Source organism: Enhydra lutris, unplaced genomic scaffold (assembly GCF_002288905.1).
Source record: "Enhydra lutris kenyoni isolate GAN:26980312 unplaced genomic scaffold, ASM228890v2 scaffoldscaffold58, whole genome shotgun sequence".
Classification (NCBI taxonomy): domain Eukaryota; kingdom Metazoa; phylum Chordata; class Mammalia; order Carnivora; family Mustelidae; genus Enhydra; species Enhydra lutris.
The window spans coordinates 3,840,584-3,867,993 of record NW_019154142.1 but is presented as its reverse complement, the minus strand read 5'-3'; the positions used below and the strand labels follow the sequence as shown (position 1 = coordinate 3,867,993).

At 40.8% G+C, this 27,410-nt stretch overlaps 1 protein-coding gene across 2 annotated transcripts in view; it reads right to left on the bottom strand.

Annotated features, from left to right (window-relative positions):
• LOC111158255 (laminin subunit alpha 4) overlaps nt 1–27,410 on the bottom strand; it is a 145,199-nt gene that overhangs the window by 81,917 nt on the left and 35,872 nt on the right. For both annotated transcript variants that reach the window (XM_022520164.1, XM_022520165.1), the window contains exons 2-5: nt 25,790–25,891; nt 17,517–17,641; nt 11,494–11,574; nt 1,936–2,150 (exon numbers count right to left, since the gene is read on the bottom strand). In XM_022520164.1, coding sequence (XP_022375872.1) covers nt 1,936–2,150; nt 11,494–11,574; nt 17,517–17,641; nt 25,790–25,891 — 523 coding nt within the window. The remainder of the gene's footprint in view (nt 1–1,935; nt 2,151–11,493; nt 11,575–17,516; nt 17,642–25,789; nt 25,892–27,410) is intronic.

The following is a 27,410-nucleotide window of genomic DNA, read 5'->3' as shown; positions in this document are numbered from 1 at the left end:
AGGATTTTTGGCTCCCACAGTGCTTGACCCTTGGCAAAGCTGACTCCAAACCTCCAAACGATAGCTATCAGTGGGATGACTAGGAATAATGTCGTGGAAAGAATCGGGAACATATTTATGTGAATTTAGAAGACCTGAGAGCCCATTATGAATCTACTGATGATTACCAAGAATGTCTTTTGGAAAAAAAAAAAAAACCCAAAAACAAAACCCCGATCTCATCACACTGCTCATTTTCCATTGAATTTCTCAGTAGCAATTCATTTGTAATATTTAAAGATTTCCTAAGCTATCTATGCTAGCCATCAACTGGGATAGTATTATGAATACTAAGAGGGGAGCCGACCTCTTAACTGTCTTTACAGAACAATCATAAAAAAATCAGCTTCAAGAGGAATGTACATTTATTACATTTCAGCTGTGTGATGTTCCACAAAATCTAGATTTATTAAACAATTCAGCAAGGTTATACTTAATTGCTTCTAACATTAGCATCATTTCTTTTTTTTTTTTTCTTTCCAAGATTCTATCTATCCATTTGACAGAGAGAGAGAGATCACAAGTAGGCAGAGAGAGAGAGAGGAGGAAGCAGGCTCTCCGCCAAGCAGAGAGCCCGACGCGGGGCTTGATCCCAGGACCCTGAGACCATGACCTGAGCCGAAGGCAGAGGCTTTAACCCACTGAGCCACCCAGGCGCCCCCATTAGCATCATTTCTAATGGTGACCTGCATTTATGTGGTATAACATAAGTTTAGCAAATGTTTTGAGAACTGGAGTATCAATGTCTAAGGCTTTGATTTTGCCAATACCCTTTCAGACACAGGTCTGACCGAACCCAGAACTCCTTTCTTGCCTCTGGTTTTATGCCTCAGGGCACCTGGCTTTCTTATAGGCAAGTATATTTACTTTTATTGTGACTTCTGCAGATCATAAGCGCCTTCTCCTCAACTTTAAACTCTTCACTTCTTAAAATCTTTTCAGGTGGGAATCAGCTTCTGGGAGGGGAATTCCAGTAGAAGCATGCCCCAAGGGCACAGTGCCTCTTCACCCTGCTTCCTCTTAGTCACAAAAGAGTAAGAAATATTCAGTCTCAACCTTCTTTTGCTCCTAGAAAAAGGCAATTTAACTTTATTTCTGAAGATGTTCCCTCTATGCAGCAAATGGATTAGAGAAATCATGAATAAAATTTGTACATTTTGGTCCAACTGAAGTTTAACCAGGAAGATTTCTTATACTGACCCTGCACTATTTACATTGACAATTTGAGGACATTGGGGGATGACTAAACTGTACCATTGGCTTGCTAATCTATTTCACTAAGAAGTCAGTTTTAGTAGACACAACTGGTAAAAGGGACATAGCTTCCAGAATAAGAAAACAGAGGTAAATCTTTCAAGTTTTCATTCAGAATTCTGGTCAATGATAGGTAATCCATGGAAGACTGATTCACTTCTTTGATCAAAGTTGGAAGACTAGGGGCACCTGGGTGGCTCAGTGGGTTAAGCCTCTGCCTTCGGCTCAGGTCATGATCTCAGGGTCCTGGGATCAAGCCCCACATTGGGCTCTCTGCTCAGCAGTGTGCCTGCTGCCTCTAGTCTCTCTCTGCCTGCCTCTCTGCCTACTTGTGATCTCTGTCAAATAAATAAATAAAAAATTAAAAAATTTTAAAAAATTGGAAGGCTAGACGGTAAGGTGAAAGTTCATTTGTGTGATGGTCTCATGGTTTATTCTACCCATGAGCTAAGTTGTACTAGTAGTTTTGATAATAATATCTAACCCTGGTGAGTATAAGGTGCACATTCCTAAGTATAGGGTGCACATTCCTAAGAATGTGCGTTGCCCTGGAAAAGTAACAAGGGGGTACTTGCAGTATTTCCCCAACATCGATCCATCTAAATTCAGTGTATGTGCTGGCCACGATCTGCAGTACCGTACCTGCACAGTTCTTGGCTATCCTGGCATCCCCATAGTAGCCAGGGGCACAGCGTTCACACTTGAAACCCGTGGTGTTGCGTAGGCAATTCCTACACTGGCCGGTGACCTCATCACAATCTTCAAAGATCAGGTTGGGATCTGAATTTCCACTGCAGTCACATTTCTTACAAGTGCTTCCAATCAGCAAGGGGTTTCCATAGTAACCTGGGGCACATCTGAGGCAAAATCACAGGTAAAAATTTAGCAACCATAGTTTTTCTTCTCTTTTATCTTCTCTCCCACCTAAAAGAATGTATAGTGAATATATGTAGATTGCCCTCCCCGAATTCATTTCTACTTTTCCATCTTTCTAATAGGGACAGACTTTGTTTTTAAAGAACCACTCACTCTTCCCTATTGTGTTGAAGTCCATCCAGTTTTGTCAGACCTCCAGATGCACGAACGTCTAGACATAACTAGCTTGTGAGCATTTTTGGTCACCTCAACCACTATGGTATGTGGCTGGCATATGATCGAGAGGTGTTGGATATGCTAACTGTACTGTAGGGTGGCAGTACTAGGGCACAGCTAAGAATTGTCCTGGCCAAAATGTTATTATCTGTATTGAGAAACACTGGTATAAATCACCAACTGCCTTGCTCTACTGAATTGTTCGGAGAACGTAAACTGAGCTACTTAGTGCCTGGCATTGTCCTGGCTAATATGTTTGGCTGAGGAGTGACTCATTCAGAGTGTAGCTCAGGGCTCTTGCTTGAGGGGTGTGGGAAGGCATTCTCTCCATCCGTAGGGGAATGAAGAGGCAGGTAGCACTCAGCTCTGGCAGCCATCTTGTGATGGAGGGAAGGCAGTGTGGAGACAAAGCACATGGCATGGCTTAAAGTACCACAGATAAATTAAATTGGAGCCTGGATGGCCATTATGGTGGACATTTTAATATATGAGCCTACAGAGGGCAGGCACCAAACTGCCTTTGTTGTGGGGGCAGAGATGGTGCCTATGGTCATGGCAGCTGGGTCGTTAATGATTGGTTGGAGAGTAGAGGCCAGAATCCATCTAGCCTTTGCTGGACTTGCTAAGCTGTGCCTTTGGTGCTGGGTGGGGGGTGGGGGGTTGCTCCTGCTCAGAGGAAGAAATGCTTTTCTCTACTTTTCCCAAAGGAGTCTTGTGGGCCAGGGGAGGCCCTATTGGGAGTGGTGGGACCACAGGCCCCGTCCAAGGTGGTAGCTGCTACTCAGCTCCTGTCAACTGTTCCCACACTGTGGCCTTGAAGGAATGAAGTATCTGTGTTGCCAGACCTTCCTATTTTTAAAACAAGAAAGTTGAAGTTTGGATTTTTATGTGAAACTGCAGTTTTTAAAGGTTGGCTCAAACTTTATAAGAATACTATATGAGCCAAGCTATAGATGTTTTCTGGCAGGCTACAGCCTCCTCTTTGCTGTGACCCTAAACTAGTGTCAAGACTGGCTAACTGGAGTGGAAGAGGCTTTGGGAGTGGCTGGAAAGAATGTGTAGTCACCCCTTCATGGAGTGGAAGGTCAGGCACAGGAGTAGGTTCTCATGTGAAAGAGAAAAAGAAAGGGAGCCCACAGAGGTTTTTGTGATGATAGCAGAGGTGGGGGAAGCCAGTGATGGCTTCAGATGCTGGGTGGAATGTGGGCTGTAATGGGGAGATCAGGCTGGGGTGTGGAGGCCCTGGGCTGGGGCATTGGCCTTGGACAGGAAAGCAGGAGAGGACTTTCCAAGGAAATCAGGAAGACCTGGCCAATAATAACAAGACATTGCTTTTTCTTTCTTTCTTTTTTTTTTTTTTTTAAAGGATTTCATGACTCAAAATATTTGAAAAAATAGAGAAATGAAAAAAGAAAATCACCTATAATCCCAAGATCCTAACAAAATCACAGTCCGGCATTCTGCATATGTTCTTCCAGGCTTTACTCCTATGTCTCAGTTTTGTTTGGTGTAGTTGTAATAATGGTAGACGTTCAATCTTTACACCCTTTACTTGCATTATATCCCTTAGCTTTGCTGAGGTGGGTTTATTTAGTTACCACAGACACCTGGGAGGTAGGCTATGCAGGCAGGCCTGGCATGCTGAGGCTGAGAGGCTACTTTGGTCTTCCAGGCTCATATGGCAAGGAATTCACAGTGTGAGACCCAGACCTTCTGACCCTGATGTTCTTTCCTTCACTCCACCCTGGACCACACTGCTGCTGCTATAAATGAATGAATGAATTCATCCAACAGAGGGACAATTCATGTCTATTTTATGTAAGGTGGGGAGAGGCAGGAAGAGGAAGAACACACAGCACATGCCCTGAAAGAACAGGAAGCGAATCTAGCACACTTATATGTAAAATCATGAACTCTAGAAATTGAAGTCCATGAAAAAGATAAGAATGAATATAAGTGCCACAAAACTCATGGAGAGACACCCCCCTGGAGGAAATGTTCAGTGAGTTTCATTATTCATACTCATGTCTTTGCACCTCTGATTTACAGGTTCTCTGGTTCCCAAGCCAGCACAAATCATTACTCTATGGAACGCATGGCTCTGGATTGAATTTCTGTCCTTTGCCGCGCAGTTCACCAGAGAATATGAGACTCTCGGTCCCACTGAAATGGGACTCCTCAAAGTAGAGTTGGGAATCCTGAGGTCTGGGAGTGAAGGACCTTGCCCAAGCTCACAGAAGTCAGATGACACTTACTTTCTTCACTCTGTTGAATCCCACTGAATCTGATCTCCATAGGTTGTCTCTTGGTCTTCCACAAGAGAAAAATCAAATTCTCTATTCTGCAAATCAGAATCTTTTTTTCCCCCCAAATATTTTGTTTATTTATTTGACAGACAGAGATCACAAGTAGGCAGAGAGGCAGGCAGAGAGGGGGAAGCAGGCTCCCTGCTGAGCAGAAAACCCGATTCAGGGCTCAATCCCAGAACCCTGGGATCATGACCTGAGCCGAAGGCAGAGGTTTAACCCACTGAGCCACCCAGGCACCCCTGCAAATCAGAATCTTAATCACAGGAGCAACCTACTTTGAGTTTCAAGAACATCTTTTGGTGGTAGTTTCAGAGGCATTTCTGAAGTCATAGCCTAAACTTCAACCCTACAAATTTTATTGAATAAGCATGCAAAGGTTTCTTCCCATAACACCCTATAATCTCTTACTTCTATAGACAAGAAAACTAGAGTGTGGTGAAGCTAAATAATTTATTCATTACTTCAGGGCTCAACCCTATCATGGGATTCCAAGTTTAATGCTCTTTGTGTCCCACAAGTCTGGCATTAAATGAATTAGCTAATTAATCAATTAGTGATTATAACAATTGAATAATCAAATGCTATCAATGCACCCAATTCCTACCCTCAAATAACAAATAACAAAGGTTCAAAGGGACCAGCAGTTGGAATTAGAGTCAGAACTGGAGCCTTGGTACCCAGTAGTCTGATCCTATCTATTTTCCTCCCCCATAATCTCATTTCTAGCTTTACTAATGACTTGATTCACTCATGGAAAATAGAGCTGATAAATTTGCAGTGTAAACAAAAAAACTGTGGTATATGAATACTGTCATTTCAGTTAGTGATCATATTATTTGGGCAAAATAGAAAACAAAGAAATATGTTTTGGGGGGGAAAAAGATGTTGACCCTAAACTACTGTTCTGGGAATTTTTGCAGCTCTTTTCCCCTCCTCTGTTCTTTCTCCTTTGCTTTACCTCCTAGGGTCACACAGCTGTCACTGAACACTTTTACTAAGGGTGCCAAAACTCCCAGGTGGCACAGAAGTCTTTCTGGGAGGGATGCCATTCTATAGCCATCATTGGGGTTAAATTAAACTCTGAAAAAAAAAAAAAAAGCACCTGTTACATAGTAGGTGCCATATAAATGCTTTCTACTTCTCTATGAACGACTGATAAATAAGGCTAGGAAAATGCACCCATTCAAAGTCAGGGTAAGAATCCACAAGGGGGATATGGTAGAGAGTAGGGAGTCCTAGAAGAATTTTTTACAGATAACAGAGTTGATAGCATAAGTTTGTAAAAACGTGGTACCTTCAGAAGAATCAGACTAAACCCTGGAATCACAAAACTTCATAAATGTTAACTTTCTCTTCCTATTCCTCCTCTTCTTTATTATTCTTTTCTATCACCAAGGTCATCATCAACACCATTATCACCATCACCATCATTATCTCTGATGATACTATATTCAGCCTTTCCTGTTAGGGTTTTAAGGTTCCTTGGATTTTCTTTAATTTGTCCCCTTCTTCCCTCTTAATCTTTAAGCAAAAAGACCCACATGATAAATTTTCTTACTGTCTTAGCATGTCTCTCATTCCATGGCAAAACTGAATGGATGGGAGCTGCCATGGGAACGAATGTGGAGTACTGAGGTATTGAGAACATATACATGTATGAACTAAAAACTCTGGATTGGACATTGAGGCTCCTGGGTTTTGGTTTTGGGTTTACCACTAACTAACTGTGACTCAGATTAAGTCTAATGGCTCTGTGTCTCAGGCTTCTCATCTTTAAAAGGTATAACTTAGGAGTCCCTGGGTGGCTCAGTCAGTTGAGCTTCTGACTCTTGATTTCCACCCAGGTCATCATCTCAGGGTCATGAGATTGAGCCTGGAATCAAGCTCTGTGCTGAGCATGGAGCCTGCTTAAGATTCTTTCTTCCTCTCCCTTTATCCCTCCCCCTGCCCCAGCTCATGAACATGCTCTCTCTTTCTTACAAAAAATAAGGTAAAAAAAAAAAAAAAATATATATATATATATATATATATATATATATATATATATATACGACTTAGAGCAGAGGGAAAGTCACACTGAGATGAGAATGAGAATTGCAAAATTCCTTTCTATAAAGTCTGTACATTTTATAATTATTTGCATCAGATGATAACTTCCATTTGCAACCCTATTCAGAAGACACTGTTTTGACTCACTCAATTCTGTGTCACCCTCTTCCATTTACTTGGCATGAGGAGAAGTGGAATGGGGGATCAAATAGGGCAAACAATGACTGACTCTCATCACTACAGGTATCTTTTTCAAGGAACATTAACAGTACTGTTATTGTCTTTTATTTAAAAAAAAAAAAAGGTATTACTTAAACAAAGTAATGTTGTTACTTTGTTACTTTAACTGCGTGTCTACCATGTTCCAGATACTGTGATGGGGGAAGAGCTGCAGAGAAATGAAAGAGATGCTACTTCTCCTGAAGAGCTCCTACTTTAATAGTAGAGACTGGGGGGTAAAAAAAAAAAAAAACAACAAAAAACCAAATGTGTGATTTTGAGCATGTGGTTGAATCTCTCTGTCTCTCACTTTCCTCCTCTATAAATAAGGATGAGAATGGTATCTCATAGGATTTTTTTTTTTTTTTTTAGGTTTAAATGTGTCATTGTATGTAAAGTGCTTACAACAGCTATCTGGCACACAGTAAGCACTCCACAAATGTTACTATTTCTGTCATCATCGCCATGGTCATCATCTAAATGCAACACAATGTGGTGAGGTCTAGAGTTGATCTTGTGGATTTGGGGAGCCACAGCTCCCACATGCTGAAGTTAAAGTGTGAGATGGGGAAAAGGACTTTGGGAAAGAGCCAGCCAGGGGCCAGGGCAGGCTAAAACACAAAAACCTCACTGTAAAAACAAGGGTGTTGAGCTGTTTTACATGGTACAGTAAGAGGTTCATATTTTATGCTTTAGACCGATGTTTCTCGAACTTGTGTGTAAAGCAAAAAACATTTTCAGAGAATACCTCTCCTAGTGTTCATTTAAATTATCTTTAAATCTTTGAAGAGTTTGAACATTAAACTAGGTAGAAACTCTTTATACCTATGGGTTTTATACATCTTGAAAACCAAAATAAATTTTACAAATAAAACACAAACGAAACTGTGAAAGTAATGAATTCATATTAATAGCATCAATTCAAGACAGTGTATGATGTTGTCTTGTTGCAACTGAAGGGCTACTTGCAACATGACATGGGAGAGGATTGTGTGAGTTGAGCATCTATGTCCGGCCATGTGCTGGGTGATGACTCAGTTTGCTTTGATGTCATGCCATTTGACCTCCAATTGTCTGTAATGTGCCACTGACACACCCCTGGCTGTTACTTTCTCCTCTGCTCTGAGGCAGATCTCCCTTTATCATTAAGTGGTTCTACAGAAAGTCCACAACATGTTTCAAGTAACTTTCCCCTCAAGATTATTGTTGAAATTAAACACAAAATTAAGAAAATATTCACTGGGAACTCATGACCCTCTATGACTATTTCTGAGGATGCCAGCGGCTCTTGAGCTACTGTTTGGAGACAGTGTTTTATATCATGCAAGTGTGGCATTAAAGGTTGAGCAGTGGTTCCCAGGCAGTGAGAGGACTGGCATGAGAACCCAACAGGGAGTCAAAACACAGGTCCCTAGGCCTCACTCCTAGAGGTTCTTTTTCAGTGGGGCATGGAGGGGATTTGGGGAAGGCTCAGGAATCCGAAGGTTTCCAGGAGATACATGTAGTCAGATTTGAAAACCATCGCTTGGCTACAAGATCTCTAAGTACAGAAACACCTAGTGTGTTCTCGGTTTGGATCAATTGTAGTTTTGTTTGAAATAGATGGACATCTATACAAGTCGGCAACATATTTTGAAAATACCTTGTGGAGAGCTCCAAGGTCACAAATACATTGAAAATAGAGATTAGATGAAGCTTAACTGCGACAATTTAACCACCTGGCTGTTAAACTTGAAACAAAACTAACCCCTTCCCCCATCAGTCCCAAGGTCAAACACGAAGTAAAAGCAGTGAAGGCTACCCCCTTCCCAGTGACCCAGCCCTCTCTGTGGGAAAGCGATCACTCCTTCCACTACACACCTGAAGGGGCTTTGCTTATCCTTGTATTTGGCTTTCCTTTTCTCCCTTGTGATGAATGGTATTTTGGTTTGTCTCCTGCTCTAGCCTTGACTTTCACCGAGAGCAAAGACCATGTCTTATCGTATCACATCCCTATCCCCTCCACCAATCTGCTGTGTGGTCATTTCCATTTTGAGGAAGAGTCCTCTGGATGGTAAAGTCAATTTTTGGAGTAAAAGGCCTCAGATCATTCTCTCAAAGACAGTACGGTGTGAGGAAGGGTGGACAGGAGAGAGGAGACAAAGTGGAGGGAGTTGCTCAGAGCGATCCCCCCTCAATGTTGATGGCAGGCCTTTGAAGGGTGCTCATTTCCCGCACATTTCTTGATGCAGCCTCTAGTCAAGGGGAATCTAGGAACAGGGTCACTGCACTTCTGAATATCAGAGACTCATCTACTTCATTGGTTGTCAAAATTTAAAATAGAAGTCCTTTGGAACACTTGGGAAAAAATCCAGATTTTTAAGCCAAACCGTGAGAATCCTGGTCCCCCACTCAGCAGTGCTGTGACTGTGGACCAGCCCCATCTCCTCCCTTTGCCTGTTTCCTTATCTGCAATATGACAAAAACCACCTCCTCTCAGGGCGGTGGCAAGGCTGAGATGAGGAATGCAAAGCAGGGAGGACACGGGAGACAAGCAACAAGGGGCACTATCTAGTTCAAAGCTATCATTTCTGGCTGAAGAAACTGCGTTTCAGGGAAATGAGCCAACCTCTCCCAGGCACAGTTATGCCAGGGGTTGGGAACTTGGACAATGGCCACCAGGGACTCCTACTGCCACCAGGCAATTTTTATCGAGCATTTCTGAAGTGCCATGTGCCATACTAAAACCCCCACCGTATCACCTCATGACAGCGCTAGGAGGTGAGCATTCTCATTTTCTCCATGCTGGAGATGTGGAAATTGGCACGTAGAGCTCACATAACTCACTCAGGAGGATTCGCAAGGATTGGAGCTGAGATACAAACTCGGCCAGGCTGAAAAGACACTTCCTCCATATTTGACAACTAGTACTCCTCCCTTGACCTTACCCGCCCACCAGATCTGACCAAACCTTACAGGGCAACGGCAGGGCCAGGGGCCTCCAAGGTGCACCGGGAGGCTGATCATCTACAATCCCACATGTGAGGGAGGCAAGCTGTCCTGTGCCGGGCCCCCTGCTCTCACTGACAGGACCCAGGTCTGCATCTCTGTGCAACTCTGCAGGCCTGAACCCTGAGGGACAGAGATGACTTCTCTTCTGGGAGGCCTTGCTTGTGGCCAACAGGCCATCCCCGGGGCCGTTGAACACCCATTAAGTGATGAACTGCTGAATCTCTGTCACACTAAACGGACTTCAACCTCAGACACTGAGGAGAAAACCCTCCATCCCTGGCTGACGAACAGACCTCCCTGACTCACACAGAGCCAGAAAGTGAGCAAGTCAGGGATCTCATATTCCTGAGTTCTGAAGTAAGGAAATACGGAATGAGTGTGTCACAAACATTAATTAACAAAATCTGTTTGTCTGTCTCAAAGGATGAAATTCATACGTGCCATGGGCTTTTACTTTCCCTCTTCCCTCATAGCAAAAAAGAGAGAAAAACCCCTTAAAAAAATCTTCAGTGAAGGAATTACTTATGATTTGTATATTTAGTCATCATAATAGCTATGCCCTCCGAGTACAGAGATTTTCTCCACATCACAGACACCGTGGCTTTTTAAAAAGGGTTCAGGAGCTACTCTCTGAGAGGTAGAGGGTGTTTTCTGAGGAAGTGAGATAGCCTATCATTTAAGGTTGACATTTGGAGTCCCAGGCCTTTGTGCGGCACATCTGGGGCAGTGGGAGTATGTTGTTGGGAGGTGGGCATGGGCAGATGCTGGACCAGAAGCTTGGGAAGTCCTTTCCCCCTATCATTACAGCACCCACATCATCTTGCTACCCAACCACATAGAGAGGCTGATGTTAAAAATAAGAAGACTCTTCTGTGAGACTCTTTTAGCAAAAGCCATTTGATTTGAGAAAATTGAGTGACTGACAGGTGGGGAGGATGGGAAATGTCTCACCAGGAAATCATGCAGTGGAAAGCTCACATCTTTAGTTGCCAAAGTCTTTCTTACTTGAGCAAAGCCCAAAGCAACTTTAAAAAACTTTAAAAAAAAAAAAAAAGGTGTTAAATACTGACAGGGATTCAGAAAATCCAAACTCCCGTGAAATTATTTACTTTTCAGGGGAGGAGATGGTATAAAGAATGGATTAATAATGGGTTTGTGCCTTTGTCAGTGTATTGCTTTACTGACCGGTAGAGGATTCCTTCCCTCCCCCACCTCTTTTTTCTACTAAGGAAGCCTCTCTATCAGTTATGCTACTGGTTCTCAGGGATGGAGAGAGAGATAGTAGTGTTACCAAAACCATCTAGAGAATCTTTTCAAAATATACATATTCATTTTCCTCTTCACCTGACCATTTAGCCTGACCTGGACCCATGGGAGCATATTTTTACAGCTCTTTCTGGGGCATGGGATTTAAGAAAACTTCTCCAAAATGTTCTGCTGTCCTCTTAAGACCCACTGAATGGGAGTATAACAGAGCCGATGAGTGCAAGAAACAGAAAGTTTCTTCCCACACAGAAAATAGTGAATTTTATTAGCCTACCTTTCACAGTTAGGTCCAGCATAGTTTTCTTTACAAATACACCGAACGGCTCCATTTTTTCTATAGCAGGATTCTGCAAAACTAGAATTATAAGAGAATATTAGAAGTCAATTCCATACATCACTGAAAAGATTGTCTTAACTTTTGATTCCATCATCTTTACCTTGGTCCCAGTCAAGTTCGAATGAGTCTCATCATTTGCTTTACTTAAATCAAATCTTCTTCTTTCAGGAAAGTTTAGACTAGCAGGCTCAGATAGAAAATGCCCAAAAGTTCATCCACTGGTGAGACAATTTTCCAGGTCCACTTACTTATTTTGCCATAGAGGCACTTAATTATTTTTACTTGAAGCAGTGGGAATTTCTGGAATATTTAACGCAAGTCTAAATCACATTCTCCGAAGCCAGAAATAAAATAATCAAGTTCTTTTATATGTTACCTGTGATTTTTTTTTGTTACCTGTGATTTTTGATGAAATGAGAATTTCTGTATTCTCACCATTTTCTGTATATACATTGGAAAGTTTCTCCCCCTTTTTTTTTTTTTTTTTTTTTTTGCACTAGATCTCTTCCACTCTTCAAGGTCACGGACCACTTCTAAACTGTACACTATAATCCCCACTGAACCCTAATTTCTTTGTTGTATATCCCAAAGGTTGGGAATAGGGGGTACAAGGACTGGCTCTTTTAACCAAAGTCACAAAACAAGTACACAAGCAATAAATAGGACCCACAGGAAAGGGATTCTCATCCATAGAAACCCTTCTCTTGATTACTGTGTGGGTTTTTTTTTGTTTGTTTGTTTGTTTTGGTTGGGTTTTTTTTTTTTTAGATAATAAAAATTTGGACAAAGGACAGAAAAGCAATAAAAATATTGTTCAACTATTAAGGAAGGGGAAACGGAATATAACTCTTCACATGTTTGGAAAATTCTACATTGACACATAAATCCAACCGTATCAGGGGGGTGTGAAAAATTTTAAAGACTTACAAATTAATTGGCTTAGGTATTGTACCATCAATGGCGTGTGACCTGCTGCTTTCACATTCCTGCTTGTATTAGCAATTTTACCCTAATGGTCTTTGGAAGGAAGCAAATGGATGTGTTTGCTTTGTTTAAAGAGATTTATACAATCAGTCAGAAGATAATATATACTTTGCCCTGAAAGGCAATGTCCACAATTTATTCTTTCTGTGTTTGGCTAAAAACATTTCAGCAAAATTATACTTCTTTGGCCTTTATTCTCTATTTTGCTTGTTCTTATTTTTTTTAGCTTACTTCAAAAAACAGTTAAGAATCCAGAATGTGGACAAACCCTCATGCATGTTTCTTTGAAGATGTTTCTCCCAGCAGCCTGCCCACAGCTTGAAGGACTGAAGCATCTGCCTGTGTCTGGAGTCATCTGCCTTTAGCTAATGTCCTGCTGCTTCAAACAGATGACATTTTCCTTAATTGGAATGATTACTGCAGCTTCTAGTAGACGGGGAGGATGTCTGGCCAACTCCAAAATAAATAAATGAACTCTGTGCAAATGGTCCCTGGGAATAGCTGTGTGACTATTGGTCTCAGTGGAGTGAGACTCAAAGGCAGTGCCAACCATTGAGATTCCTTTTTTTTTTTTTTTAATTTAACCAGCATTAATTGTTTATATTTTGCTTAAGGTAAAGTCTGTTTTTGGCTAAGGAAATGAAAACACTGAGACTTTCTCAGCCCACATTAACAACCATGGTGCCCTCTCCAAGTGGACGGGAGCCTTTTGTTCTTGGAAACCTTTATGGAACCTAAGGAAAAATAGATTTAACACTGTTTGCTTGCTTACCTCCCTCAAGCACAATTTTGTTGCTTTCTGATGTGGCTATCGGAACTGGAAATCCAAATCCTGGTCTGGAGACTCTACTGAAGGATATCTCAAAGTGTGATGCGGATTTCATATTAGGTGACTTTCTGAGCTCAAATAAAAGTCCTGGCACTTTAATTTTTGTAGGAAGTAACAATATGAATTTCTAAAAAGCCGAAAGGGGCAATGGGTATTTGATTTTTGATAAGATATTTGAAAATAGTCAACTAAGTCAATAATAAGACCATATCAAAGGCTAGAACCTTATAGGATTCAGGCAAATTTGTCCTGTTCAGTGACCACAGATTACATCTGCCCACATCCCCCCATCCCACCCTCCCTATTTGTAGCCGGTTTCTTTACCCAAGTAGGACTGTTGCCACCTCAAAGAAAGAAGGTCTCTCCCAATTCCTCCACACTCCCACATAATGTTTTTTTACTTACACGTGGGGGTATTTTTGCTTTTCTGTCCATTTGCAGCAGACTTTTCAACTTTAAATGGACGCTGTTAGAAGCCTCAGTTTCCATATCTGTGAATATGTGCCTAACTGCAGAGTACATTCCCGGAGACCTTCAACTGCCCTTTGAACCCAGATCTGCTCACACACCCAAAGAGCATGAGTAGGAATGGTGATCCAATAGAAACTGTTTCCTCCTCCAAGACAGGAAGCTCATCACCCAACTGGCAATTTCTCCCTTATTTATTTTTTTGAAAGAGCCTTTAGAAGACGTTCTTGATCAACTGAAATACCACATAACCTAGCTGAAAAGGTAAAACAGTACTTTGTTTTAGGAACTTCAAAATGCTGCTTTATTTTGACCTACTTCAATGAAGTCAGGGCATTTTGATAGTTTTGTTTACTACTGTGACTGGCGACTAGTACTATATGACTGTCACATAATAAGTGCTTGATAAATATTTGTTGATTGCATGTAGACAAAACTTCTCAGTCCTACAGGAATTAGATTCCAAAAGTTTCTTATCTTAAGACATTAAGGTCATAATTTAGGTAAGAAAGTCCTGTCATATTGTTGTGGAAATATTGGGGTTTGGAGCAAACGGTCAAGGAAGAATTCTTGAGACGTCTTCGGTGCAAATTGGTTTCTTTGTTAAAGCACAGGGACAGACTGGTGGGCAGAAAGGAGGTCCACTGGGGTTGTGATGGTTGACTGATTATATACTTTCAAGCTGGGAGGGGGTTAGGGACAGCACAAACCTCCAAGGAATTTTGAAAACAAGCTGAGGGGGTAGCTATTGTTAGGAAAAGGTCATTTATTATTGTTTAGTAAACCCTCAGTCATGAGACCCTTCAGATGTTTATCAGTGGGCCATATGCTTAGAGGATGATTGCCAACATGTATCTTGAGGGTAGAGATAAAGGACGTTTCAAAAGGAACTTCTATATGTTTAAGGTAGACTCACAGGATCCTGGTGGGGGAGGTGTGGGGGGGTAGGTCAGGATAATGTTAAGCTAAGATTGACTTTCATTTGCCTTTAGAAAAGTGTCAACATCAGGCAGCTGAGCCCCCAGAGGAAGGTTACTCTGGTTTCAAGGACTTGTCAATGGGCTGTAAGTAGTAAGGAAATTTAATTTTTTCCTTTGCCTTTGTTTCCCACATTGACATGCATGGGGCAAAAAGTGCAGAAGTCAGACAATACAATTTAGAGGATTGCCTTCACAATTCATCTTTAGTTTCCAAAGAAACTGTAGCTCAGAGCTTATAAACCTATTTTGAGCAAATGATGCTACATAGCATCTTCATTTGTATGGGAAATTATATGGAGAACCTGTTACTGGAAAGTTGGAGGTAGGTATATTTAACAAAATAACAATAGCATAGCAAGAAAGCAGAATGCTGAACATCTCATCAGATATGGTTAAGACTAATGTTTGAGAGCAGAATATTAATGAACGATTAAAGAATATATCTAGATGAGACAAAGGGAGCTCATAAATCAGGATACACTTGGATGAATATAACAGATCATTTAATGTTTGAGGTTTCTATTCTCCCTCTCAATACCATCCATTTTGCACATATTGTTGATACCATAGGACATGAAAAATCACAAAGCAAGAACTGAAGCAGTTTAGTGGTTTCTAAAGAAAAATGAGGGCTATAAAATATTTGACTTCTTCACTGACAGACTCATCAGAGGATTTGAACAATCACAAGCTTTTAGGTGAAATATTAGTTGAGTTGGTGTTCAACTAAGAAAAAAAATAGGGGGAGAATTTATTGTCATCTTTGTTCTCTTTTTAAGAAAGTGTGTGGGGGGGGTAGGGGGTGATCTTCAGGCCTTTAAAAAGTTATTTTATAAGCATTAGTTAACTTAATCTTTATAATAGCTATCAACTAAATATTACACCCAAACACTTAGAACATTGACTGACACAGAGCAAGCAAAATACTAGTGTTAGAAAAAATACAAAGTATGTGTTTAACAAAGTCAGTAACTAGCATACAGCTTTCTGTCTCTAAGGAACCAACTCAAATGCTCCACACATATTGTCCTAGCCCAACTCTATGAGGCAGATCCTTACACCAACTCAGAAAAAAACAAAACAAAACAAAACAAAAAACCCGAGACCCAGAGCAGATAAATGAATCAATGAATGGAGCCAAGATCTGAATCTAGTCTCCTTGACCCCAAATCCCATGGAAAGTGAGATATGGAAAGAAAGTTATCTTGCTTGAGATCACACAGCTATTTTGTGCCAAACCACAGATATGAACCTAGGTTCATTATTCTTTCTACGTGTGGTATAAGAAAAAATACATATTTGATTTTTGTCCTGGTTCCTGGCACAGAGCTCCTAAAGCTCCTGGAATTCCCTGAGTGATAAGACTGTCTTTTGTGATTCAGAATGAGCCCCTCTCAGGCCTACTTGAGCTTGTGTTAATGAGGTGACTCTTGATGGGCCCCTAAGTATTTTCAGGTTAGGGGCTGGTTGTCAGAGGTGAAAACTACTTGGTTCCAGGGTTGGAACTTTGAACCCCATCCCCTTCAACACCAACCTCAGGGGAGGGGAGAGGGGATGGAGATTGAGTTCCAATCACCAATGGTTTAATCAATCACGACTAGGTAATGAAACATACATAAAGTTCTTAAACAACAAAGAAGGTTTTCTGGAGCTTTGGGGTTGGTGAACAACCCTGAAATGCATAGAAATTCTACTCCCTCCCATCTCCCCCTCTACACCCTGCCCTATATATCTTCTTCGATTTGACTTGAATTATATCCTTTAGAATAAAACTGTTGTAAGTACAGCACTTTCCTGAGTTCTGTGAGTCATTGTAGAGAACTATTGAACTTAAGGCAACCCCTGAATTTGTAGTTAGCTGAGCAGATATGTGAGTGGCCTAGGGATCCCATTTGTGGCTGGTTTCTGAAGTGGGACTTAATGTATGGGCTAACTAACTCTGGGTAGTTAGTTAATGTCAGAAATGAACTGATTGTAGGACACTCACTTGGCTTCAGAGAATCAGAGAAATGGTTGATATTTGGAAAACCAACCAGCACTATACCAATTTAATTCTGTGTTCTGTCATTTTTAAGATAATAAAGCAGCCAGTCATGACTTGACTGTTGGATTTATACATGTTATGGACCTGAAAAGAATTCCACTATTTCCATTTAGATGTACGCCTATTCTCTTTAACTTCTCACTCAGGTCAAAACATAGCCAGAAGCGAACATTTGTTTTCTGCAAAATCTTTTATGAGCTGATTGGCCTAAAGCTTGCATTCTTTTTATCTGTGTTCTAATTCTGATTGAACAGTTTGCCACCACATGTAGGAATCCTCTTCTCTGTGAAAGTAAGAGGAAACACAACTACTGGAAGTACTGGATTGTGAGTTCGTTTGCATTACCAGTTGTGATCTCCCTAGGTCGAGGGATAGCCAAGAAATTAACCTTGCTTATTAAATCTAGGAGACTCATTTGGCCTTATGATGCTACCCAATATTTGGGGAACAGAGTCATCACCCATACTACAAGTTTCCCTGAAAGTGCGTTTAGGCTAAAGAACTTTTCTGTATCTTTTCTAGTCTCATCTCAATATGAGGTACTCAGTCTTTCCACTAAGGTGGGAAAACCTGAGAACTCTGGAGAGAACAAAACTAAAAAGTACATAATTAAGGGGATAAGCAGCAGAAGAGAACATCTTCTCTCAGAACTTACTTAGCCACATGGGGTAGGGGACAGGGGCATGGCTGGCAAAACCGGGGTGGTCCTCTGATGGAATCTCCAATATAACCATCTAGACATTTCTCACAGTGCTCTCCTGTCGTGTTCCGCTGGCAGTTCTGTGAGGCAAAAGATAGGAAAATTTGACAAAACCACAAAAGAAATGCTATACACAATATATCTGGGAACCAAATACTACTCCAAGTAAAGAGGATGTGAGGCTCATGGAATTGATTGTGTGGTCAGAACTGGTCAACGCAAAGGGGCCTTGCTGGCCAGTCAATACTAGAAAGGGTGGACAATGGTGGCCGACTTCATCCTGAGCTTCCGTGTGTTCATGAGCAGCCTGAGAAGTTTAGAGTTTTCATGCAGAGGGGATAATTCATCAACAAGCTGATTTTTCTGCTTAGAATGCCTGGTCATCTTTTAAGATCTGTACTAGACCTTGAAACCTCCAGAAATTCCTTCTGATGCCCCTTCCCTGATCTTTCCCCCATTCTACTACCTATATGGTACTATCTGCTCCCAACCTCAGCAGCCCTTCTGCCACATTGCGCCTCTCATATGTACTGCCACCAACTCAAATGGAGCAGGTACTCAGTAGAATAGAGTCAACTCGGCAGTGACAAGTTCATGGATTAATTTCTGCCCAGTACTCTAAAGAGGCAGTGATGCTAGTCTGATAGTTTTCTCCAACAGGACTGAACTGGATCGCACAAGCCAATGCCATTAGCACTGTGGTATTTTCATCTCTGTGTTCAACAGAGTATATAACAGTTGAATAGGGTTTTCAGTGAAAAATTATGCCATTAGAATTAGAACATTATCAAAGTCAGCCTCCTGTTTGATCCATTCCCTCAGTAACATCTATGCACAAGAGCTTCAACAGACACAACTGTTTTCAAACAACTCTCTGTGGAAGAACCTGAGGAAAGGCAAGATGGAGCAGTAGTAAGGTGAAATCTGTGCTCTTGATTTTTGTCTTTGTGTTCTATGGTGAAGTTCAAAATAGACTAACAAAACAGAATAAAGCCTCCAAACATTTGACATGGGTTAGCTAGTTTAATTTTTATAATTCTAAAGTAGGTGACTATTTTTTAACGCCATTTTACATGTGAAGAGATGGAAACACAGAGAGGTTAAACACATTGCCCAATAAATTGTCACACAGATGGAAGGAGGTAAAAGTGAGATTCAGACTCAGGCAATCTGGCTCCAGCAGCCAGGCTGTTAATGCTCATATTATACCACTTCTCCAGTGTGTTAGACAAAAGGCTCCTTTCCCAAAAGAGTCATAAAATGACTACATTAGAAGGTGCCATACTATTTTGCTAACAGTATGGACTTCAGATCAAAAGGGCAGAGCTTCTCCACATGAGAAATGCCATCTCAATAACTTGGCCACAGAATCAGTTTAATATAGCAAGAAAGCCTAAGAGGATCACATTGGCCTTCATGTGGTTTGTCACATGATTATGCAAGACTAGAGTCTACCTAGATCTATGGTTCTCACACTATGTCTAGGGAGGTCAAAACCATTCTCCTAATAATACTAAGATTTTATTTATCTTTTGGACTCTCATTTTCTCAAGTGTGTAAGGTAGAAGCTGGGGCTTCTGGGGCTCCATGACATGGAGATACCACCACAGATATGAGATCCAGCTCCCTTCTCTTAAGCCAAGCATGAACTATATTTTTAATTTGTAAAATATGTTTATATTTTATAAAAGCATATTACTTATGCTAATATGCAATGGGTTTATTGATATTTTCAAATAAATTAAGAAGAAAATACTAGAATAATTTTCAGTTTTAAATTCTTTTTTTCTTTTTTATTTCTTTTTATTTTTTTTTTAAGATTTCTATTTTATTTATTTATTTGACACAGAGAGAGACAGGAAGAGAGGGAGCACAAGCAGGAGGAATGGGAGAGGGAGAAGCAGGCTTCCCAGCCTCTTGTGAGACTTGATCCTGGATCAGGACCTGAGCTGAAGGCAGACACTTAACAACTGAGCCACTGGATGCCCCTAAATTTTTTTTTAAAGATTTATTTATTTTAGAGAGTGTGAGAGTGAGGGGGGTTGTGGAGTGGGGAGAGGCACAGGGAGAGGAAGAAAGGTACTCAAGCAGACTCTGTGCTGAACACAGAGCCCGATGTGGGGGCTCAGTCTCATGACCCTGAGATCATAACCTGAGCTGAAACCAAGATTAGGTTGCTCCACTAACTGTACTATCCAGGTGCCCACCCCCACCAGCTTTTTAAAAGATCTATTTACAGTTTTATTTCAAATGCAGTAAACATGGATAACCCCCACAAACAAAACTCTTTGGCAACTTGAATAACTCTGATGAGTGCAAAGGGCTCAGGAGACCAAAAGTTTGAGAACTTCTGCTCTGTCTAGATCAGTGCTTCTTAAACTTTACTGTGCACACCAATGCCCTGGAGATGTTGTGAAGTTGCAGATTCAGATCCAGGATGTCTGGGGTGGGGCCTGGATATCTGCCATTCTAACAAGCTCCCAAGTATCACCAGGGCTGCTGGTCTAGACTGTACTTTGAGAAGTAGGGGTCTAGAAACACCTAGACTAAGTAACGTTATTTGTTAATTGCTCAGCATTTGGCCTGAGCCTGAGTATCTAGCATAAAAACACAGTACAGGGGCACCTGGGTGGCTCAGTGGGTTAAAGCCTCTGCCTTCGGCTTGGGTCATGATCCCAGGGTCCTGGGATCGAGCCCCACATCGGGCTCTCTGCTCAGCGGGGAGCCTGCTTCTCTCTCTCTTTCTCTGCCTGCCTCTCTGCCTACTTGTGATCTCTCTCTGTCAAATAAAAAAAAAAATCACAGTACATTTCACTGCAATGAAGAGTGACCCAAGTGTCTCATAAATTGTAAAATTAAAGGTTTTTGCATATATCAGTTTGTTATTTTACTAATTCATTCATTCATTCATTTAATAAGCTTGGATTCAGCTGATATCATGACAGACAATGAGCTGTGACTTATTCAGATGAAGAAGACCACATTCATTTATGTGTCATTTAATGAAAAAGACCTGGTTCCTGCCTTTGAGTAACTCACAGCCTTATGAAAGAAGAAGAGAGGCCAACAAACAATTGTGTGCTAGGTGCTGTGACTGAGGTATGTATAAAGGATATACCTATGATGGGGCAAAGAGGAAGAAGAGGTTCTGGCTTTTCCTAAGAAAGTTGGAGAAGACCTAATGGAGCTGATGACATTTGAATGAGGCCTTGAAGGAGAAGCAAGAAATCCCAGGTAGAGAGCAAGGGAGCACAAATTCAGACACAGACTCTGCCCATACAGAATTAGTTTTGGTGGCAGTGAGCAACTCAGTGGGGCTGGAGTAGAAAGCCTTCAAAGATTTTAGAAAGGAGAATATCTGATTAGGTTGAAAGATGTCTCCATTGCTGGTAAGGAAGACAGAGTAGGGGAAGGAAAGTCTGGATCAGGGCATGATGAGTCATTGGGAAGTCATAGCTGTGGTCTGGGAGAGATGCTGTGGATGGGAATCAAGAGAAGAGAAGAGGCTCTCTCTGCGGTTGAATGTTGGGGAAGACGAAAAGGAAGTTCATGAAGCATCTGGGTCATCTTAGTATGAGGGTTTGGCAGAATGATTAATTAACTGAGATGAAGAACATAAGAAGAAGAACATATTCAGGGTTGGAAGAAGAAACATGACCTACATATAGGGAACTTACTTGCATTCAGTTCCTATTATATTCTCACGTGACTGGGCACAAAGCAACAGAGGACTCTAAAATGTTTGGACATACAATTTTCTGACTTTATTTCAAAACTTCAGTTAGCATGGAACCAAATCCATCCCTATTTGCAAAATTTTGGGGTTTTCCAAGTTGCACCATATTGGAAAATTGTCAGAATTTTGATGTAAGAATTATGCATTTGATCTAGATACCAACTGTATAGTTGCAAGTAAAACAGGAAAAAGAAGTGTCTACAACTCATTTTTTTCTTGCTCTGGGGTGTCTAATGAATGTGCTGGTTTATTAATCAACATATTTAGTCTTACAGGAACTTGTATTGGTTGATTTCTGTCCTATACACATAATAAAGGAGAGCTGGAAAAGCATGAGAAAAATGTTAATGTCTGCAGAATTTAGAGATGTAATATCTTTGCTTTCCTGAATGAAGTTTTAATTAGGCTTTGAAGTAATAAAAAATTCATTAGCTTTCAATATACTGGATTACTTCCCTTTCTCTATTACGTTTAGGGTGGGGTAGAAGTCCATTTGAATATCAATATCTTTTTAACTACAAAATTACTACAGGCAGTTGTACAGAATTTAGGGAGGCTCACTGTGAAGTAAAAAGAAAATAAAAATCCATCCATGTTTCCACCAGCCAGATAACAGCTTGATGGGCATCTCTTTAGATTTCAATGATATTTTTGCTGTTCTTTTAATAGTTTTAAATCTGAATATTCTCATTCAGATTTAGAAAAAAAAATTCCTGCAATGCGGGGACAGACGCTGAAATCTTTTTAATTTTTCATTTGATTTTCACTGAGCAGATAGGGATATCTACATGTGCTTCTCAGGCTCCCATTTTCCTCATACCTTGACCTTTACTATGTTGGTCATGTCCAGAAGCACTTTCAAGTAGGTGTTTCTGTTCCTATAGCTCTTCAACCCAATACAGTGGAAAAACCACTTAACCCAGATCCTAGGATAATGTCTGGCACATAGGTGGAGCTCAAAAAAAAAAAAAAAAAAAGCTTCTTTGTTAAATGGTTAGATGAGATCAATAGACCAACCAATCCTTAATCAAAAGGAACCCGAGAAGCCTTGTTTCTGTGGTAAACTTCAAGTCAGATTTTCTCCACTCTAGTTCTGGTCAGTGGGCTCCTGGCTTTTCTTTAGATGGGAACTGGCCTTGGTCATGTCCACTTCTTCTTCTTCTTCTTTTTTTTTTTTTCCCCCCCAAAGATTTTATTTATTTATTTGACAGAAAGAGAGAGAGAGAGAGAGAGAGATCACAAGTAAGCAGAGCAGCAGGCAGAGGGAGAGAGGGAAGCAGGCTCCCCACTGGGCAGAGAGCCCAATGCGGGGCTCCATCCCAGGACCCTGAGATCATGACCTGAGCCGAAGGCAGAGGCTTACCCCACTGAGCCACCCAGGTGCCCCAGTCATGTCCTATTCTTAATTCTCTGTACGTAGCCTATAGACTTGGGGTAAAGTATGGGTTATTAGGGACCAGGCATTTCTACCACCAGCCATTTGTCTGCTTCTACCTGTTTCTTCCCCTAATTCCTTTCTCATACCTCCTTCTGGAGCTTTCCTAGAGAGTCTGCCATGTCCATCCACTGGGGACACCTGATCTTTGGGGCCCTGTCTGGCTGACTCAGATGAGAATCCTTCCCAGTACATTCTAGTTCTGATAAGATGCAAGGTAGCTTTTTGGAAACAAAAAGGATTTCATTCATGAAGGCACTTTTCAGTTAGCCACTTTTCTGCATTTGAAGAGTTAGCATCCTTCTTGTGAAGACATCTCTAAGCTTCTTTGCTATGTCTAAAATGGTAGCCTAACTTTGTCTACACTATATTTTATTGCCAAATGGCTTAGTTCCTTAAAATCAGTCAGTAAAACACAAGGTCAGTTTTAGAAATTGGACATTGGAATGGAGGAAGAATTAGAAACACCAGGGTGAAGGCAAGGCGGAAGGAAGCATTATAAGCCTTAAAAATAAAAACAAAACTAAAATGAAATAAAAAAGAAGGCCTTTTATATTTGGCTGTGTATGGAAGACGGGAGAAATGAGTTAGGCAAGCAAAAGATGAGAACTGATGAAAACTCAGGCCCACAAGGAAGGATGCAAGGAAGGGCTTGAAGAAGAAGAAATTGCTTCTTCTCTGGTGCCCTGAGAACCAGATGAGCTGGATGGAGGAGCTGCAGGGCAGGAGCTGATAACGGCCCCGCTCCACCAGGAGGCCAGAGCGGGGAGGCCAAAGGAAATGGGAAAACCTGAGTTTGATTCCAGTAGGTCACCATTGGCAATATATTTACCACCTAAGTGACAAAGTACTCTATGCTGGCAAGCCTCTGTTCGCTACTTACATTTAATTCAACAAAGTTACACCCTTTTTTTGTCTTTCTAAATTAAATTTCTAAGAATATATGTATATTCATATTTAGCTCTAAAGGATAAGATTGTGGGTGATTTTCACTCTGAATTTCATGTACAGTACATAGCTGTATTGTTGTTTTGTTTGTTTTTTACATTGAGCATATATTACTTCAATCAGGAAAAAAAGCTATTTCCATCTAAGTAGAGTTGGGGTGGAGGGCTCACTATTAGGATGAGTAGGACGGCTGTTCTTTCTTTTTTAAAATATTCTGTCTTGGAACATTTAAAATACTGTCTTGGAACAAAGTAACTGGAGGAAGATGGCCAGTTTCCTTGAGTGGGCATAAGAGTTTACACCCCAGTCCATTCCCAAACTTTTATTAGAACTTTGTATGCCCAGGAGCTGTGAAGGAATCATGGGAGGACCTTCTCCCTCAGAATTCCCATCTAAGTCAGAGAGAAAACCACGACAATTCCGATTCTGACAAAGTCACCTTAAGAAGAGTGGCTTTCTCACAGGCACTGGCAGGAAGGACTTTTTAAAAATTTAATTTAATTTAATTTTTTTATTAGGTTCAATTAACCAACGCATAGTACATCATTAGTTTTTGATGCAGTGTTCAAAAATTGATTAGTTGTGTGTAACACCCAGTGCTCATCACCGCATGTGCCCCAGGAGGGACTTTCACCCTTCTATTTCAGTCTTCCATCTTACTGGCATCCTGATGGCAGCTGATGGGCCTGCCAGTCCCTATTGTCTTCTAGCTAAAAAAACAAAACAAAACAAAAAAACCCCAGATAACAAAGAGGCTTTAATTGGTCAAATTATCGGAGATGTACATTATTAGTTCAAGTGCATCCATGGGATTTTCTTTTCAAATGTCACGGGGATTAAAATAACAGGAAACCGGAGAGGGAAGCATTAGAAAGGGGCAGGCTTTGGCAGCTGCGTGTGCCTACACGACTGACTACAGAGGACATCCTGGATGTAAGGGTTATTTAAGAAGATGGGGGAGGGGGAGGACAGAAACACCAGGACTAAACAAACACTACAAAGAGATGGCCTTGTCCAGTGTTTGCCACTACATTCTCTCTGTCTCTAGAAAAGTGGCAACTGCTGGGTTCAAAGTCGATGAAATGTTCTAATTTGCATCTTAATATAATGCATTTACAATGGGTAAAAGAGCACCTCCGTGTGCACACCTCAGAGACCACTTATAATCAAAATGATAGGCTTAATGGAGATAATTATACTAATTTTGAGGTAAATAGGGTGTACTTAATTAAGAATTCTTGTAGTTTATGCAAAAATACTCTTGCAGTTTTTGGAAAGCCTCTTCTGCCTCAGAGGATCTTGAAGAATCTAATTTTCCCGCCGTGTGGTACAGCTCCTGAAGGAAAACATGATCATAGGGCATAAGTCTTTAAAAATGCCTCCTAGGACTTCTACTAAAGCCATTTCTGGTAAATATTTCAATAGCCATTTTCACAAAGCTGTCAGTCCACTCAGTGAATGCAGAAAAGTTGTGGCAAAGCCCTTTTTGCTAGAAAGCTCCCCAGTATCCTCCACAAGTCTCTATAATACTTGAACAGAAGAATAATTCATTCCAGTTAAGGGAGGGGAAAAAAAAGGGTCTTTAGGAGGGGCTGAAACACAGACTTACAAAGACCACGAGGCCAAAATTTTCATTTTTATTAGCTATTTGGTTCAAACCTTTTTTTTCCTAAACAAATTTTGATCTATAGACCTATCTGAAGTTGTAAAATAGGCAATGTAACAACAGTTTTATTCTTCTGGTTTATGTGGAATGAAGCCAAACATATGGCAAACTATACTATTACAGAGGAATTTGGATGGATGATCTCTTCTTCTGTGTACCCTTTTCAATCCCTTCATCCTTGGCCCTATGGTAGACACCAGCTGCCGGGGATGCTAGGTCAGTTCCCTCCAGGAGCACATGCTGTGTCATACCTATGCCTGGAGGGCCAGGTAAAATCACCAGCAGTTTCTAGAAGGTGTCTTACAGGAAAAGGTACAGGGTAAAAAGGGAAACTGATTAGCTCTTTCCTAGAGAGTGCAAACGTGCAGGAAGAATATTTGATCCCCTCTGAAGACGCAGAAGCCCAAGGAAGTACATGAACAGTGACAGATGCCCCGACCTACCATACAGAATCCAGAACCATCCAAGCACTCGTCAGAGTTACCGTTGCAGCCACAGGGCAGACACTCTCCTGACTGGGTGAGAAAGAATCCATCACCACATTTCTGAAACAGACAGAACAAAAATATATTCTTTATTGAAAAGACCTCTTTTGGTTAATATTTTTTGAGAAGAATAAGAGGAGATGTTTACTAAACTATCTAAATAATTCTTTACAGAATGTACTAGAATGAACTATTTATATTGCGATTCAGTGGTGTATATCTAATTTTTTTTGTTATATTCTCCCCCTTTTTATATTTTTTTAACTTTTCAGGGGAATATGAATATCTTTAACACTGTCCTAATATTGTAAAGAAGAATAAGAAGATTTTGGGTAACAGTAAAGAAGAAAGAAATTTTCTGATGTTTTCTTAACGAAACCAAACCAAACCAGGACAACTGGTGAGGGTGAGGAATTGCCTCATGCTCCCTAAAAATAAAGACTTACGGTTTCAGAAATTACTGGCTATAGCATAACAACTCAGAGACGTGTCTTTCATGCTTAAATTTTTTTTCTCTTCAGATCCTAACATTTTAAACAGAGGGGTTGAGAAGTTAATGAGTTCTTATACTTGTCAGGTCTTATGTGGGTGTCATTCATATATTTCATTTTTTCTTATAGTTCTGTGAAGAACACATTATTTTCCCGATTCTAGTGATGAAATCATTAGACACAGAGGTGCTAAGTGGGCTGTGGCGATGTTAAACCATCTTTCAATACACCAGTCAACCTACACAACGATGAATTGCCCCTCGCCCTTGCCAATGTCACTCATGCCCTACTTGAGAAACTTTGTGACATTGTTCCTAATTTACATGATGGGAGTTGTGAACATGTATTTTATTTTTCTTCAGAATGTCTTAGTGATACAAGGCAGCAAGGGCATTATAGACCTGGAAGTCCACTCCCCCCATCAGACAGATTCACTTCTAAAGAATTCCAGACAGATAAGAATCTGGGCTGTTTCCACAAACTTACAGAGTTGGAGATTTCACATCACCTCCCGCCCCCCCTTTCATTGACTCATTGTACTTTGTACTCTCTTAGCCACCAGGAAATTTTTCATTATATCTGGCTGAAAGTCCCTTTGACTGCTATGCAAACCCATTTCCTCTTGCTTTTTTCTCTATAAGAAAGAACCACTGGACACTATTCACAGTATAAAAACACCACCACAAAAAAACAAAACAAAACAAAACACCACCATTTTGGACCTGAAAACTAAAATCTGATATATTCAATTGGGAGGAAGTTTAACAAAGAATAATGACATTTGTCCATAAAGACAAGGCGAAGAAATTTCGTCTTTCTAAGTGAGAGAAAGAAAGTAAGGGTGAGAGGGGACTGATTTATAATTTATAATGGACAGTTTGTGGTTGATAGGAAAACTTTTCCTCAATTTCCACTAGGGAACAATAGAGAGGGAAAGTGCTAGAACTACAGCAGGAAGCATTTAATTTAGACCATCTAAGTTCAAGTATTTTTGAATTTTGTTTCAAAATATAAAAAATACATGTTTGCGGCACACCTGGCTGGCTCAGTTAGTTGACCCTACTACTCTTGATCTCGGGGTTGTAAAT